This window comes from Peromyscus maniculatus, chromosome 3, assembly GCF_049852395.1.
Source record: "Peromyscus maniculatus bairdii isolate BWxNUB_F1_BW_parent chromosome 3, HU_Pman_BW_mat_3.1, whole genome shotgun sequence".
In the NCBI taxonomy this organism is placed as follows: Eukaryota; Metazoa; Chordata; class Mammalia; order Rodentia; family Cricetidae; genus Peromyscus; species Peromyscus maniculatus.
The window spans coordinates 121,435,377-121,453,015 of NC_134854.1; the positions used below are offsets into that span (position 1 = coordinate 121,435,377).

The 17,639-nt window shown below is 44.7% G+C and overlaps 1 protein-coding gene across 11 annotated transcripts in view; it reads right to left on the reverse strand.

Annotated features, from left to right (window-relative positions):
• The window catches only part of Foxp1 (forkhead box P1), a 524,457-nt gene that overhangs the window by 144,001 nt on the left and 362,817 nt on the right, over window positions 1-17,639 (reverse strand). For all 11 annotated transcript variants that reach the window (XM_015989405.3, XM_076567455.1, XM_076567453.1 and 8 more), the window contains one exon: window positions 8,105-8,296. In XM_015989405.3, coding sequence (XP_015844891.1) covers window positions 8,105-8,296 — 192 coding nt within the window. The remainder of the gene's footprint in view (window positions 1-8,104; window positions 8,297-17,639) is intronic.

The window sequence follows — 17,639 nt, forward strand, 5'->3', positions numbered from 1 at the left end:
CAAGATTTCTTCCGACAATGTCTATAAAATTGATTGCTTGTAGTTCTGAGTTCTGTTCAACACATGGAAACAATATAATTTAAAGTATTTTCAATGAGGGTGGAAAGAGAGACAGAACCTCAGGAAGCCTCTGCAGAATTTGGGCGATGTGGGTACGGAGGGGAGCAACCAGAAGCAGAGGAAATGACCTGAACAGTGGAGGCTGCGGGAATCTTTGACAGAAACTCCAAATATGGAAACTCTAAACCTTACTGTAATGTCGACTGACATATCCTCCAGTCAGATATGAATGATGGTTCTGGAACATTAATACGTTCATTAAATCCTAGCTCCCTGGACTGAAAATACTCTGTGCTCTGGTGTGCAGGCGTCTCGACGGCTTTGATGTCATCACAGACATGAGGACCTTGGATGACACAGTGGTGGAGAAGCCTCAGACCTCCACCCAATCTGTTGTTTTCACAAGTTTAATCTAGGTATGAAATACCCTGATTGTGGAGTCACATGGAGTCAACATCTTCAACTCAGTTGTGTATCACAGAAGTCACTATGGGTGGTGACACACTCCCATGATGCTTAGCAAATGCACAGGGCTCTAACTCCCCAACCTGTACTACTGCAAACTACACTTGTTTCTTTTGTTCCGCACACCCCCTTTCCTGAAGCACAAGTAGATGACCAGCAAGGGTCCAACAGTGTTATTCCTAATTACCTTTTTTTTTTTTCACTCTTGATCCTGTGGCTCTCATAATTAGTTACCTGGGGCTGCAATCCAATTTGAAGTGATGACAAGAAAGTGATCCATGAAAAAGTAATAAGTTAAATCCAATTTCAGCCTGCCTCTAATTAAATGCACATGGAACTAATGACTCCAACCCCAGCATTTCAGTGATAATGGTAATTAGCGAGGTGGGAGTCACTCTCTTTTCCAACACTGGAGGTGGAAACCACAAGGTAAAATGGTAGGAACACTCTTAATTACATGTGTCATTTTGTCAGCAATTTACACATTTTTGACCAGTCAAGTATGTTTTTTTCCCTTGTCCCTCTTCACCTCCTAGCCTGTTCAGTGATTCTAACACAGTATTCCATGTTCCAACACACGTAAGCACAGAGGAGCAATCAGCCTTGAGGAAAAAGAATCATTCTTCTTCATTGCTGCTCACTGTCCTGATGCTCACGCACACATACAAACACATACAGGCACACACAGATACACATGCAAGTATATATACACACAAAGATATGCAAAGAGAGCTGCAATTAGGAAATTATGCAGATCTAAGCCCCCACCCCACTGAAGTAGGTTACTTATAGTAGAATTAGTTCTTATTCGTTTGGCTTTTCATTTGCAATATGGAAAACGTTTGCTTATTTATGGAAACCATGATATTCGGAGGGGGCCGAGAAAACACACATGGAAGGGGGGGCAGCTATTAGCTTCTGGTAGCACACTGATGGCCTGTGGCTCTCTGAAGTCCGGCTGCCCATCAGTGTTCTCGTCCTGTCTGGGTGTTCGGTGGCAACTCCCATAACCTCGCCGAGTTTCAGTTTTCCGTCTCCAGGATAGCAGCCACCTATCTCACAGAGCTGCTATGGGGCCGGGCCTACATTGAGCTGTATGCAGGCCTGTAAGACATTTTCTTAATGATTGATGGGAGAGGGCCCCAGTCTATTGCGGGTGGTGCTACCCCTGGGCTGGTGGTCCCGGGTTCCATAAGAAAGCAGGCTGAGCAAGCCATGAGGAGCAAGCCAGTAAGCAGCACCTCTCCATGTCCTCTGCATCAGCTTCTGCTTCCAGGTTCCTACCTGACTTCCTTTGAAGATGAACAGTACTGTGGAAGTGTAAGCCAAATGAACCCTTTCCTCCCCAAGTTGCTTTTGGTCATGGTGTTTCATCATAGCAATAGTCACCCTAACTAACACAGTTTGGTATAAAACATTAGAATTTCATTTGCATTGTAATATTCAAGTGCACAGAGGTAAGTTGACCATATATAAATGTCCACAGTGGGATCCTCATAAGAATGAGATCACCAATAAAATAAACACACACAGTCATGGAGTGGGGCTGTCCTTGTGAGACTGGGCACATGGTCATATGACATTTCAATGAAAGTGAAGCCGTCAACACAAACTCTGCTAGCATAAACCATGTCACCATTCTGGAAAGCAAGGACAGAAAGAGACTATTGGAAACAAAATCTAAAGTCAGGAGTATGAACTTAGGCTCCTCAAAGAGCCACATGAAACCCTTGAAAACTGGTTGCAAAAGTCTGCATGCATAGATATTTTGCCATGGGGCGGGAAGGCCAGTGTTCTCATCAGATATATTGTTTAAATTATTATTACTGGATGTCCGTCAGTGAGCGATACATGTCTGTTAGCTATGGAACGTGTGTGGAGGTCAGAGGACAACTCTGTGTAGTCAGTTCCTTCTTTCCACTGTGGCGTTTGAGGAGCAAACTCAAGTCACCAGGCTCATGGGGAAAAAAAGTCTTTAATCTACTGAGCCACCTCTCTGGCTCCTGCAGTCATATTTTTGATAGTTTGTATAATCTAGAAGATTTTAAAAAATACTTTAGAAACTTACTTTTAGGTACTTGGTATTCTCCAAAGGTATGCAGAAGGAGACATCTTATAAGGGACCAATGTTTTGACCTTTCTGATATGTTTTAAAGACTAGAGATGCTGGCTATAGGCATTTCTTGCTTGGAACAATAAGGGATGTAATTTAATTACCTGAATCACCTACTTTCCTAGCCCAGTGCAGAAAGGTAATTTTGTATGGGCTGGTATTCCGTGACCATCCCATCTCACTAGTACAACAGAAAACTGAAGTTTCCTTTAAGGGTTTCCTCTCAGCAACTTATTTCCTACTAAGTGACACAGAAATGATTATGTGGCATTAAGGCAATGATAAAAAAAAAATACATTAAAAAAACTCGCTGCCTAAAGCGTATTTTAAATAATTGCAAATAAAAAAAAATGACTAACTAAACCAAATACCTGTTAAATCTTGTGTTTTAACCTCAAAGCTGGATCCCTTATAATCCTGAGCCAAGGGCTAGTCCACAAGTAGGTTTCACTATTGATTCTTCCAGAAAAGAAAAAAAAGCAGGGGGGGGGCTTTTGGGTCAGGGGCTTGCACAGCACATAACCTTGGAGGGAAAAGGGACACACAGGGGAGGGAAACTGATCAGATGCCTGGCTTCAAGTTCACAGTCTTTACAGCCCGCCCAGAGCAGCGGTCAGCTTCCCACTGAAAGCCAAACACAAGGCTCGCCTTCTGTCCCGACTCACATACTGCAGAACCTGCGTGGACACTTAGTTTCTGAGGAGAAACTGTGTCCCTTGACTTCCTTCCAGTGGACGTGTTCCAGCCAACAAGTAAAATGCTTAAAGAACCAAAAGGAATTACCTCCCAGAAACAGCAGTCAAAGTTCCCAAATTTGATCAATGAAAATTGCTCATCTACTGCAAACTAATGGCTGGCCAGCAGAGCCTCTCGCTTTGGAGGTTATGGACACACCTGCACTGCTAGGCCTTTCTTCCACTTGTTGAAGCAATCTTCAGAAGTAGATAAATATTTATAAAAGGCAGCCTACTATTTTTACCTACCTCTAATATTTTTTGAGCAAAATCAAATTAATTCATTTATAGCTGCAGAGCGTCCTGCAGGCAAAGGTCTGTGTCAACAGTTTAGGGTCCTGTGAGCACCTGCCCAGCACCCAGCACCCAGCACCCAGCACACTGAGGCTCTTCTGAGGACGTTCACCAGAATGAATTTACTGAATTCAGATCATTCTGATTGTGAATTTAAGATGGAGCCAATTTTCAATTTCCATTTCTATCATTCATAAAAGAAATCTGCAAAGCAAATTAACAGTGTAAGCAAAAAAGACAATGTAAGATGATGAGTGGAATACTGGTCGAGAACCCCAAAAGTGGCCTATCCACCTGGCTCGCGCCTTCTTCTCCACCAATTAACCAGGCTGCGTCCCGAGAACTCGAGCACCGGGCGTAGTTTAGCATGCATCTGCTGCATGTGTCTCTCTGCTGTTGAAATTAGTCCGCTCTGGTGCTGTCTCACTTGGGTTCATCATCTCTACTTCTATCGAGGAATCACTTGTAACCTCCTCTCACTTTCCCTTTTCTTTTGTTTGTCTCATCAGCCCGTGCAACTGAAGTGTGCCGCCAAACATGAAGTGGAGACCCGTGAGATATGCTTAAAATACGAGCCACAGCATCTTTGGGGACTGACTTGAGGATTCTTTCCCCCTTCCACCCCCATCTCAAGTTCTCAGCAGATCAAATCCTCCTTCCCCATCAAGGCTTCCTCTATGCAGATCTGGAATCTGCCAACATGGGTCTCTGCGTAGAGCTATACAGGGTAAGGAAACCAGAGAGGGACACTGCAGAGTAGCAGGAGATGTCCTTTTTCTTGCAGACCTACTCTAGGCGAGACGCCCAGTAAGGACAAGGCATGCCGAGATAGACTTCAATGTCAAGGTTATTCCTTCCAAGTCTACATACATCTTTTTATAACAAGGTGATAGACCATGTAACTGACATTAGTAATTTCTCCTGTCAGTAGAAAGCCAGCTAAACTAATAAGGCTTACTACTGGATTCCAGTGACCCTGGTCAGGACACAAAGACAGCACACACATTCACACACATGCATGCAGACACACATACCCGCACATGCACAACAGCCCTCAAAAATCAATGTAAATTCTCTGCTTGTCAGTTCTATCCCAATGGCTAAGAAACTCAGCAGGATCTTAGCAGACCGGCCTTCATGAGAGGCATTCTCCTTCCATCTTTTCTGTATAGACTGAAGTGTAGAGCACATCATAGTGGCTGTCCCATTGCCCCAGTCATGATCCAGGGCATGTTACTTGTCAGACTCTTTGGCTTGGTTGCCAAAATCCTTAATGGTCAAGAAGAAATAGAATCCTCAAAACGAAATCCCCTGAAACTTTACTTCACATATCTAGTCCTAAGTAACCTCTACTGATTACCCTAAATGCCATGTTTTAAAAATGCAAGTACTGGGGGCTGGAGAGACAGGTCACTGGGAAAGGGCTTCCAGCAGAGCAGCTGAGTTCAGACCCCAGCACCCATGTGACAATGAGGCACAGAGATTTGCAAATGTAATCCAAGTCTGAGGAGGAGGAAACAGGCAGATCCCTGGAGCTCAATGGCAAGCCACCTAACTGAATCAGGGGATTCAAATTCAGTGAGAGATTGTGGCTCAGAAGGTAAGGCAGAATGCTGGTGATGTCACCCTTTACTGCTGAGGCCAGCTGATGTCTGTGAGTTTGAGACCAACCTGGTCTACCTAGCAAGTTCTAAGCCATCTAAGGCTGTGAAGTATCTCAAAAACAAACAAACAAACAAACAAACAAACAAACAATTGTGGAGCTTGACAGAGTAACACACTCAGTATGCAAGACACACACACGCATACGTACAAGGGAAAACAAGTCCAGTTTATTTTTAATCATAAACGGTATTCAACTCTACAGCACTATGACTGGACAGTGTCTTTGTATATTTTTAAAAACTTAATACCAAAGCTGCACTATGGATACCACCTTCCCAATACTATATTGCCATCTTCCCAATGCACTTTGAGGCCTGATAAATTCAACAGGACTCCTAGTATTTTCAAGGCTGTGAGAGGCTCCAAGAAGGAGGCCAAAGAATGGACAGGCATTTGAATCACTGAGTGACAGGCTGGGCCAGCTCCCTGTATACATTAATAAATTAGAATTTTAATTGCGTCTCTGTCTGCAGGAGATGCCCTGGTACTTTAATATGTACCAACAATTGGCTATGTTATGGAATCTGCAATGTGGCCTCCTCTGCTGACCCCTGAAACACAATTCCCAGACTGACTACGGAAACTGTTCAGTTTGATCCTTTCAACTTATTTGAATCCTGACAAATAAGCTCACAGCTGAAAGGTCAACACAGTCATATTTCATCCTCCTGAGCTGTTCTTAAGACATCTGCACAACAAAGCCCTTCTTACAACACCTGACATCCACCCTCCACGGCACGGCACCTCATTATAACTGGCTCCCGCACCCGTGCCCACACGGCGGGTAAGAGGGTGTGAGTTGCTGGTAGTTTACCAAACAGCTGTCTTTGGAAGAGTTTGTCAACAGTTCACGCGGGTGTTCAATTTGTCCAATAACCTGTCACTGTAAGGTTAGAGTTTTTTGGAAGAGGGACAGTTTCCCTGACACAGCAGGAGAACCAGAATTGGTGTACCAAGGACAGGACAATCTGTGCAGGACACTTTGGAAGTCGGCATCAATTTATCCTAATCCATGGAGAAGTCAACACATGTAGATCCCACACTGACCAGCAACACATTGTGTCACTGCTCATCACAAACTGTTGCAAAATTTCCAGTGAGAAACCCATCCTTAGCCTCCATTGGGGGGGGGGGGCACCCAATGCCTATCTTCTACTTTGAATGTGGGCATAAATACCTGACTCAAATTTCTTTGAAATTTCTACTGCAATTTTCTACTCCAAGACCCAAATCCAAATTCCATTTTATGAGCTCACGCCTCTTTCTACTCTATTAACCCCTTGGCCTCAGTGAGGCAGAAATGAGAAGTGGTTGAAACAATCTTCTTTTGTTATCATTTCATAAAAATTGTTCCCCGTTTTCAATTAATGATTCAGAAACATTCTGCAAACATCTACTGAAGGAGGGCATGTGTTCTATTATACTCATTACCAGGTACACTATCAGAAGCACTACATCCTCCTGGGGCCAACTAGAAGCTCTTGACACTGCAGACATCTGGAGCTGCTAAGTAGCTCTCCTTTGTGGAGGGTGCATTGGACAGTGGGGAATGATGAACAGCCTCCTTGGTCCAAAACCGATGAGACGTCAGGAATATCTCTGCACCCTTGTCCCCTAGTTATGAATAGCAAATACGTCTCCAGAATAAGGAACTTTGTACGTTGTCAGTGGGGAAGTCAATTAATCTAGCCACTATGAAAAGTATGCTGAAGGGTCCTCAAATAGTATGAGGATCCACAATAGAACTAAAACCAGAACCATCACATGATTTAGCTAGGCCACTCCCCTGGGTGTAAGCCACGGGAAATGAAGTCAGTTGTGGTGGTCTAAATGTGGAATGTCCCCCACAGTCTCAGGCATTTGAGCCCTTGCTCCCCAGTTGGTGGCGCTGTTTGTGGAGGTTTATGTGGTTCAGTCTTGCTGGAGGAATTGTGTCCCTGGGGCCTGGCTGGGAGATTCAAAGCCTCGTGCCATTCCAGTCACACTCTCTTTGCTTCATGCTCAGGGCTGAAGACGTGGGCTCTCAGCTTCCTGCTGCCAAGTCTGACACTTGCCACCATGCCCCCAGCCACGATGGACTCTTACCCCTCTGGAATGGTAAGCCCAAATAAACTTAGTCATCCTGAAGTTGCCTTGGTCATGGTGCTTTACCAAAGCACCAGAAAATAAATAATATATTGGCATACTGACAAGATATTCACACACTCATGATACCTAAGAAGTGGAGCTGCCCTATGTGCCTATCACCAGAGAAGTGGATTAACAATGACGGAGTCATTGCATCCACAAAGAACGGCTCCCTGTCGTTTGCAGCAAAATGGTTGGAGATGGAGGAAGTATCAGTAATGGAACTAGCTAGACTCGGAGAAGTAAGTAGGGTCTGCTTGCTCCCATTTGTGGAAACTAGAAAGAAGTTAACCTGAAGGTAGGAAAATTGTTACATGCGCCTGGAAAGGGGGATTAGTGAGGTTGGACGGATGGATATGATCAGTGCTACTTTATACATGCATGAGGCCCCTAGCATGTTGAATTGTGAGTTGAATTCCTCCCAACATTAAAAATTTGGCATAACACCTGCCCCAAAAACACCCCCAAAACTTTAGGCCAAATAGATATTTTTCTTATGATGTCATAATTCAGCTCATAAACTAAAAACATATTTTGCACAAGGTTTCCTCAGATAGTTTGCAATGGTTTCGCTAATCCGCCTCTGCATAGCTTCTCAGCCATGGCAAAGGGCACAACAGGAATGTTTTGAAAAAAGCATCACTACCTGAAGAGCTGGTTGCTTATCATTCCTCTTGGGAGACTTTAGTCCACTAACTTGCTGCTGCTGCTGTTGCTGCTGCTGCTGTTGCTGCTGCTGCTGTTGTTGCTGCTGCTGCTGTTGTTGTTGCTGCTGCTGCTGTTGCTGCTGCTGCTGCTGCTGCTGCTGAAGGAGGAGCTGCCTTGCCACCTGCAGGGCCTGCAAGAAAAAGGGCAAGGCTTTGTTATCACATGTCTGGGGATGCCCTCACAAAGAGGATCACCAGAAAAACCCTTCAGGGCTGCTCCTCACTTGCTCATTTCCAGGCAAGGGAAATGGCCAATGAATCTTCTGGCCAGTCTACATAGAAAATGTCCCAGAATGCGCCTCCATTTCCTTTGATTGGATAAAATGACCCATGACTCCTTTGACACAGCATCTTATGTAAGTAGATATTTCATTCCCACTAAATAGCTGCCATGACACCTGTAAGTATGAATGGCTGGTGTGGACAGATATCAGAGTGGGGTCTGGGGGATGAGGAAAAGGTAAGGCTCAGGAGACATGGAAGGGCTCTTACTGGAGATTCCGTATCTTACTGAATGTTTCTTGGGGAAACTTGGGAACTCAAGTTTTATATATTTTAATCTCACCTGCACCCAAATAAAGAGAAAGATCAGGGCAGTGGATCACAGGAAAATGAGACACCACAAGAACAATTTCCATAGAAAGCTTAGAACAGTTAAAAGTATATCTGAAATGATCTCACTAGCCCTGGGTTCAATTTCTAGTACCACATGAACTGGGCATAATAGCACACACTGTAATCCTAGCACTTAGGAGATAGAAGCAGGAGGGTCAGAAACAGAGGTCATCCTCAGCTGAGTGAGTGTGTGTGTGTGTGTGTGTGTGCGTGTGTGTTCCTAGCACACTGATTATGTGTAGATGTTCTTCTTCCCAACATGCAAACTTTTGGCTACGGTATCTCCAAAATATCTCAGAAGTTCAAGGTCATCCTCAGAGGTTTAGTCCAGCCTCAGATGCCCTATGTAGACCGACAGGCAGAGTATAAAATAAAAGGAAAGCTTAACAGAGGTGACCTGGGGTCAACTTAAACTTTTCATGATGGACCAGGAAACAAACTAGTTAGTCTAAAAGACTCTTTCAAGCTTTGAAAACGGGAAGGTTTTCTTTCAAGGCAGCAGTTATTGAAGTGGTGTGAATTAGTAATAAGACAGAGGAAACCGAGGAGACTTCCAAAGGTTGAACATATGACTGGGTAGCCCTTTTTTTAGTTCAAGTGAAGAAAGAAGTATTAGAAACATGGATATGAAGATATTCACTGTCAAAATTAAGAGCGGGCCACCACGCCTTTGTGCAAATGAGAGCAGGATCAGACATAGGAAACTGAGGTGTACGGGGACTACACCAGAAAATCACATGAAAAGTCAGATTGCTTGGGTCCACTCAAATGAGAACCAAGAGCACACATATGAAGAGTCAGAAAGGATGCTTACAAAATAATCTCACACACACACACACACACACCTACTGCATATCATATAAAAATAATTTCTAAATATTAATTTAAATTAGTGTGTGTGTGTATGCAAATGCGTGTGCAGTATGTATGAAAAGGTACCTAGAGGCCAGAGAGGGTGTGCGATCCCTTGGAGCTGGAGTTACAGGAGACTGTGAGCTGCATGAGGTAGGTACTGGGAATGGATCTTAGGGTTCCCTGAAATTGCAGATACTGCTCTTAACCACTGAAACATCTTTTTAATTTCCTCCAAATATATGTTTTTTAATGCAGCAACTTATATTATTTGTGTCTCAAGGAAGAGGTACACAGAGATGTGATCAATGCCCCAAACAAAATCTGATAATGTGGGCTTGCAAAGTGACCATAAAGGAATGCCAGGGTACTGGCTTCCCCGGAGAAGCTCAGCAAGGTCACTTGGACAGTGAAGTAGACAGGTCTGCGAACACAGTGCCAATGCTGTGGCCAGGACGGGTCAGAGGGCTAGGGCTCCCATGTTCTAGACTCATGCAAACAGGGAGATGAGAAAAGTGGGGGGATTCCTGCAACTGGGCAGACATCTATAAAAGATGGGTGTACAAAGCTGGACTTTCTTCTTAGACAAGCTCACTCAACAGAGCTCTCTAAGGCAATACTGTAACAAGAACTTTTAGGACACTTCTTACGACTGAGTAGTATGTCTGTGGCTAAGAGGTCCAGAGGGACACAAACAGAAGCACTAATCAGCAGGAGACATTGGAAAGAGCTTAGTGGAGCCTGCCTATGCCGCCACCCAACGACATCCCCCCCTCTTCCCCCAGGCTGCCTGCCTTCTGCTCCACTCACCCCCAAGATCCCTGCTCTGTTGCCTAGAAAGGAGATGCATTGCCTGCTTGAAAGAGAGGCTGTCTCAGAGGGGCATCTGGAAGGTAAGATGCCTGGGAGAGTTGCCTGAGACTCCAGCCTGCTGTCTCGGGAGAGGATTCACCATCGCTGGACTCTGGGTTTCCTTGTCTCCTTGGAGACGTTCAGTACATGTGTAGGCGGAAAAGTGGGCAGAGTGAAGATTTCATTTATATCATATAAGAAAAATAGTCGCCTGTGCAAGGTGCCTACAGGAGCAAATGCCCCCCTTCTAGCCACATTCCCTTAGCGGCTTCACATAAAGCGCCCAGGCGTTTCGTGCAGGACAGGAAACTATTCTACACCACAAGCCTTACCATAAGACTCCCCTGGGTAAAGGCTAATTCCAAAAGGAGGCTCCAGCTGTGAGGTGGAAGCAAAGAGTGGGACCAGAGCAGACAGTAAAAGATACTGCACACACACGTCAGAAGACAGTGGAAAGAGCAAGCCAAAGTTTCCTTTGCAACCAATGTTGACTGAACAGGCTCTATAATATAGTCATTATACATCCAGAGTAAACTGTGGGAATCCTCAGGCTTATAATTTCAGGTGTGAACAATTTGATATATATAGCTGATGTCACTGTTATTATTATTATTATTATTATTATTATTACTGTGTGTATGATGGGTGTGTGCACCCATCTGAGGAGGTCAAAGGACATTTTGTGACTTTAGTTCTCTCCTTCACCTTAATGTCTGTTCCAGGGACTGAATTCAAGTCCTCAGGCCTGGGTAAAAAGCGCTTTTACCCACAGAGCTGTTCTGCCAACCCTGTGATGTCTTTTTCAGACTCAACATGGGGTATGTGAACTTATCTACTCCTCTGATGAGCCCCACCCTCCCCACACATGTCCCATGGAGCCTCACAATGGAAAAGGAGGGAAGACAGGAACACAGGGAAGAGCCAGGGAATGAACGTGTGTGTCACACAGGAAATGTCACTGAACCCATTGAAGACGGACGGACGGAACAAGAGCGAGCTGTACAAAATGGCTTTGGGGGTTCAGTCTGCAAGTGAATAAAAACAAGGAAAGGAATTTCAAGTGTTTTGGATGGAGAGAACACTGGTGCAGAGAATAAATCACTTGAGTATAAAACTGTTACAAATATTCCATGCTAATTCTCTTGCCTTATGAATATGCTAGCAAAGGTGGGGGGAAAATCACTCTCAAAAAATAAACTGAAAACCAGCATGGGCCTCAACAGGAATTTTAAAACTTAATTGATGTGAATGTGTAATATGCTTTGACATCAGACACTAATGGGTGTTTCCACGAATTCCCCATTATCTAAACTTCTGCCATCTAGAGTTTGAGTTGTCACCCACAAAAGGGATCACAAAGCTTTAGTTAGTGCTTAAGGCTTTGGCTCCCACTAGGTATGACAGTACACACTTGTAATCCCAGGATGGAGGAGGTGGAGAGAGGGTGTCTTAGTCAGGGTTTCTAGTGCTGTGAAGAGACATGATGACCACGGCAACACCTATAAAGAAAACATTTACTGGGCTAGCTTACAGTTTCAGAGGTTTAGTTCATTACCATTGTGGTATGACATGGCGGCATGCAGGCAGACATGGTGCAGGAGTTGAGAGTCCTACATCCTGATAGGCAGGCAACAGGAAGTGAACTGTCTCACTGGGAGTGCCTTGAGCATATATGATAGCTCAAAGCCCCACTTCCTAGTATCACACTTCCTCCAACAAGGTCACATCTACTCCACAAGGCCACAAGGCCAGACCTCCTAATAATGCTATGCCCTTTGGGGGCCATTTTCTTTCAGACCACCACAGATGAGGATCAAGAGTTCAACACCATCCTCAGCTTGAGTGTTCACGGTTGATCTGATCTAAGGAAGATTTGGAAAGACTGCCCCACAGACTGGTGTTCATGATGTCTCCCAAATATGAGTCCTTAATAGCCATTCTGACCCACGGGTGCATCAACACACATTGACACCCTTTACCTCAGGTCCCAGTACTTGAGCCCAGGAGATGATCTTTATTCTAGCATCACAGAGAAATGAGAAAGGACAGATCTTACTTTCCTACAGTGTCTCAACGACAACTGGAGAAAAGATTTCCATGTGCTGTTAAAAGATAAACTGGGCTCCCTGGAAATAGACTAAGGATGTAGATATGTGTCAGTATATCTATGAGAGAGAGATGGAGAGGACAGGAAGATGAGGAGGAAGAGAGAAGAGGAAGAGAAGAAGAGGTGAGAGCATTCATATGCAAGGACATGAATAAATCAAAGAACTTCTCTTTTACAGCACACAGCGCCTCTGGCTCATGTTCCATGCCAAGCGTTAATGTAAATAACTTAAATGGCCCAATCCCATCTCTGGAGACCTTTTACTCTTGGTGGCTCTTCCTGGCTGGGTTGAATCAACACTTGCTTTATAAAAGATGTGACAATTGCTGGCACTGGATGACTCTGTGCTGTATTTGAGCACTGAGATCAGGTCACAACAAAGACTCAGTTGGAGGGTGTCACCCAGCAGAAGCGGCTGATAAAGCCGGCACTTAGAAACAGCCCTGTGAACTTCTAGAAACAGGAGTGCACATGTGCAGAACCTTCACCTAGACTGACTGCCCAGCTGCCGCTTTGCTTTGACTCTTCTCTAAGGCCCTCTCTGCAAAAGGGATCACAGACACCAAGGTCCACCCACCATCTCTGAGTGTCAACACACAGCCTGCAAATTAAATGATGGGATGGGTTGCTACTTTGCCAGGCTATATTTCCATAGTAACCTGGAACCTGGGCATTTGCAATATGTCTTCGTTCTCTGGATTCAAGATGGTTCCATTCTCAACAATGCCTTCACTTTTTAAGTAAATGAGGGCCACCATCTGCTTCTTACAAGTGATGTTTTACTTAGGCATGTTTACCACATTTGAGCTATTTGTGTCTCAGGTTCATAGCAGGTGCTTAGATGAGGGGGCCAGGTAATCCTATGTTTAGCATGTTTATCAAGGTAGCCAGTACTCAAAAACATGTTTACCACTTTTAAAGAAATACTAACATGTTTACATAAAACATAGTACTCGCAAGCACACACACATACGTAAAGCAAGCTGGAAGGAAGAAACCTTTAAAAGAGATTTTTATACAACACTCTTAGTGATCTGTCTTGGAGGAGACTGACATGTGGAGGTCCTCAAAAAAAAGAAAGAAAGAAAAGAAAAGAAAACAAAACAGAAAGCAACTGGAAGTTTAGGGTCACAGGCTCACACAATTTAGACTGTAAGCCAAATCTGGTCCATCATCTGCTCTCCTGAGTTCATGTAATAGGCAGAGATTTTACTCATTTAAATGAGTAGGGGAAAGTCAAAAGAAAAATATATTGCCACACGTGAACATGACGTTGGATTTAAATTTTAACAGTAACTTCATATACAGCCCTTTCTTTTATGGGAAGGAAGTTGGCAACCCTATCCGGGTCTGCTCTCTGTGCATGTTTTAAGATTTGTTTTGTTGTGCTTGAGGAAAATTTTTCTGTAAGCCCATCCCTTAAAAATCAGTTCAAGATAATTTAAGTTTGGCTATCAGGCAAGGGAATTGTGAAATAACTGTTCATGATGCTCAAAATCACCTATATTTTTTTTCAAAAGGAACTGGGACATATGAAATATATCCACGTGCTTTAAAAGCCGAAACTATCATAAACTTGATATAAACTCTTGAGTCTGTGGGGTTTGCATCAGGTAATTTACAGCCTCTCAATGGTGTGGGACCTGATTTGTAATCCAGGCTACGGTACAGATTAAGGCAGGAGGATTACAAGTTCAAGGCCAGTCTGGGCTACTTAGAGAAAACCTGAGAAAGGTAAGGATTGCAAAATCAGGTGTTCTAGACTAGCCAGGGCTACCAGAGTGAGCCTAACTTAAATGGGGAGAAGGGTGGATCCAGTGTACTCATAAAGTATTTGTCTAGCAGGCGTGAGGCCCTGGTTCAATACATAGGACCTTCATAACCACATAAAAACAAAACCCACCAAAGGCATGCACCTGACTCTGGTATCTACTGTCTACACAAAGAAGTTTTCCCTTTTGTGGCTTTAAAAGTAGGTCAGAATTGTTCACTTTTCCTCTAATTTCTCTTCTGGACTCTCCGTAGCCCTCAAGATAAAACCTGTTTCTCAGATAATTTCACGGGCTAATAACAGCCACTGCTCATGCGGGGGTGAGATGGCGTGTGATCTCAACATTGGCTGCTCTTCCAGGGGAACCAGGTTTGAACCCCAGCACCCACATAGTGGTTTATAATCATCTGTAACTCCAATTCCAGGGGATTTAATGTCTTCTTCTGACCTTTATGGGCACCAGGGACACATGTGGTACACACATACATGTAGACAAACAATCATACACATTAAAAAAAAAGCATGAGAAATTTGGAAGGAAAGACATCTGGCTTCTAACACCACACCTCTTCCTGACCCTCTCGTCACACACAGTCCCCACTAGCAAGTTCCCCACCTGCTCCAATCTCCTCCTGGCTTTAGGCACAGTCAGCAAGAACCACCTTAAAGAATAGTGCTCATCAGGACAGTGCTCTGCAGACAGCCTGTGGGGAAACCCAGCTCTCTATCTCTCCTGGATCCTTCCACAGGGAATACAAGGAAACAATGGTGGCTTGCAGGTCTACAAAGTCAAGAGCATACCGAATCGGCAAATTCTCCAAACCATCGTGCGTGTGTGTGTGTGTGTGTGTGTGTGTGTGTGTGTGTGTGTGTGTGTGTCTATGCATGCACGTATATGTAGAGACCATGGGTTTATATAAAATGCCCTTACTTGTCCCCTCCACTTTATTTTTGTTTTGTTTTGTCTTTTTGGTTTTGGTTTTTTTTTTTTTTTTTTTTTTTTTTTTGGTGGGGGGGAGCAGGAGGAGGTGCAAGACTGGGCTTCTTTGTGTAGCCCTGGCTGTCCTGGAATTCACTCTGTAGAACAGGCTGGCCTTGAACTCAGAGATCTGCCTACCTCTGCCGGGATTAAAGGCTTGTGCCACCACCGCCCAGCTCTCTACTTTATTTTTAAGACATGATTTCTCACTGAACCTGAAGTTCAGCAAGCCTCAGGGATCACCCTGTCTCTGCCTTTCCAGCACAACACCCACACCTTGCCTAGCTTTTAGTGAGTGCTGGGGAACAGAACTCAGGTCCCTTATGTTTCCAGGGAAAACACTGTACTGACTGAACTGTCTGCCTATCCCCTCCACAGTGGATCTTTCAAACAATTGACGATGGATTTCAAATGGAGCCTTTGGTTATCACTGAACAGTGGGAAAGGAAGCCGGTCTCACATCAGTACTCTAGTGCCCGGAACATATCAGATGTCCAAGGAAAGCCGGCAATGCAGGTGACCGTATTAGACACACATGCAGGGCAAGAAAGTCCCTCAATGCACCAAGAGGTCCTGTTACTGATGCCTCAAATGAAACAAAAGGCTCTCTCCACAGTCTGGGTGAGCAACAGCCATGTACCAGTCTCTCGCAAACCCTTTAAAGCAGCCTGGCACTGTTTGGGTCTACACTATTATACTCAAACAGCGGTATGGACCCCAGACAGGCACTTGTCGGCAATCCAGCAGCAGACTCCAATCTCAGGAGTGGCTGGAGCAGACAGAGTGCAGCCTAAGATTAACTGGGACACTGTTAATCTCGTTACCTGGAGGCTAAAGATTCTCTCAGCATCACCTTCCTCAGCATCCTAACAGCGAAGGCAAGTATCCTAAGATTTCAGCACATGCTTCAAGAGTAGATCATTAGACAGGGCATGCTGCACAGGTTTCCAGACATGGCCCACAGTCTTTGCAAAGGAGGCGGAGGGACAGGATGAAGACGGACATGATGCAAACATTAGGACATAGCTGCATCTCAGCCGCATCCTAACACTCTTTGGGTTATAATCCAAAGAGGGCTAGGGAGGGTAGAAGACGCCTTTAATCCCAGTCCTGGGGAGGCAGAGGCAGGCAGACCTTTGTGAGTTCCAGGGCAGCCAGGGTAACACAGTGAGATCCTGTCCTGTTTTTTTTTGTTTTTGTTTTTTTTTTTTTTAAAAGAGGCGAGGGGCAGAGAGGCACACAGAAACTTAAAAAGTATCCTACATACAGAAGAAGAAGAAAGTTCATAGGTCAGATGCATAGAGATGAGAGGCCATGACGAGGCATCCCCAAGTACCTGAACCATTCTTGCATCCCACCCCAGCCAGCAATGCTACACACTACACCTTTCCATGCTGGGCTACACGTATCTGTACTGACTTGATTTCATGTTGACTAAGCTACACACAGGGCAGTTGGTACGTACTGCCGTGACAATTACTGAGTACATCCCTCACTTTTTATTCCCCCCTCCGACTTCAGAATTTAACAAATTGTCCAAACACGGGAAGAGGGTGGGTGGGGAGCACTGTTCTGTGTTGGCCACTTATTAGACTCAATGTTACTAGGATGGGAGATGGCCAGTGATGTGTGTGCCTTACTTTATTTGTATTTTGAAGAAAAGGGGAAGGTGGGAAACAGGTGTATCCTATGGTGCCACCACAGCAATGCGCCAGCATTGATGCTGGGAGCTCAAGTGCCATTGCAGCCTGGACTGCAGATACCTGGAGAGAGATCAGAAGGCCCAGACAGGGGGAGGCTTCTGCTACAAGCCACACCCCTAGTGGAGACCTAGGGAGCAGCAGGGGTCAGCATACCATGTATTCACCAGCGATTATGACTAACGCTTTTTTTATTTGGAAGGCACACAGAGGATATTTCCCACCAAAGAATAAGAATTTTCATGAGACTTTTAAAAAAAAAAAGTCAATCTATGATCTTCTTGCAAAATTGAATGAAATAAGTTTAATGGCTATAAACATTCAGGAAGCCTGTTTGAAGTCTCTTAAGAAAGACAGCAAGAAAGAAGGAAAATGCCAGCCCGTCTTCCTCCTCCTACGGACACAGGAACCTATAACCACCTTGTTGGAGCACTAGCTGGCTGCTCTTTACTGGAGCCAGTGCCAGACTCTGAGTCACCCCCGCCAAGGCTCCTGCACCTGAGTTGTCTTTGGAGAGATTCCACCTCAGCATTGCCCAAGCCCCGGCCTGCTGAACTCATGGGAGCTGGACAAGATCTCAGCCTGGGGGCTACAACTT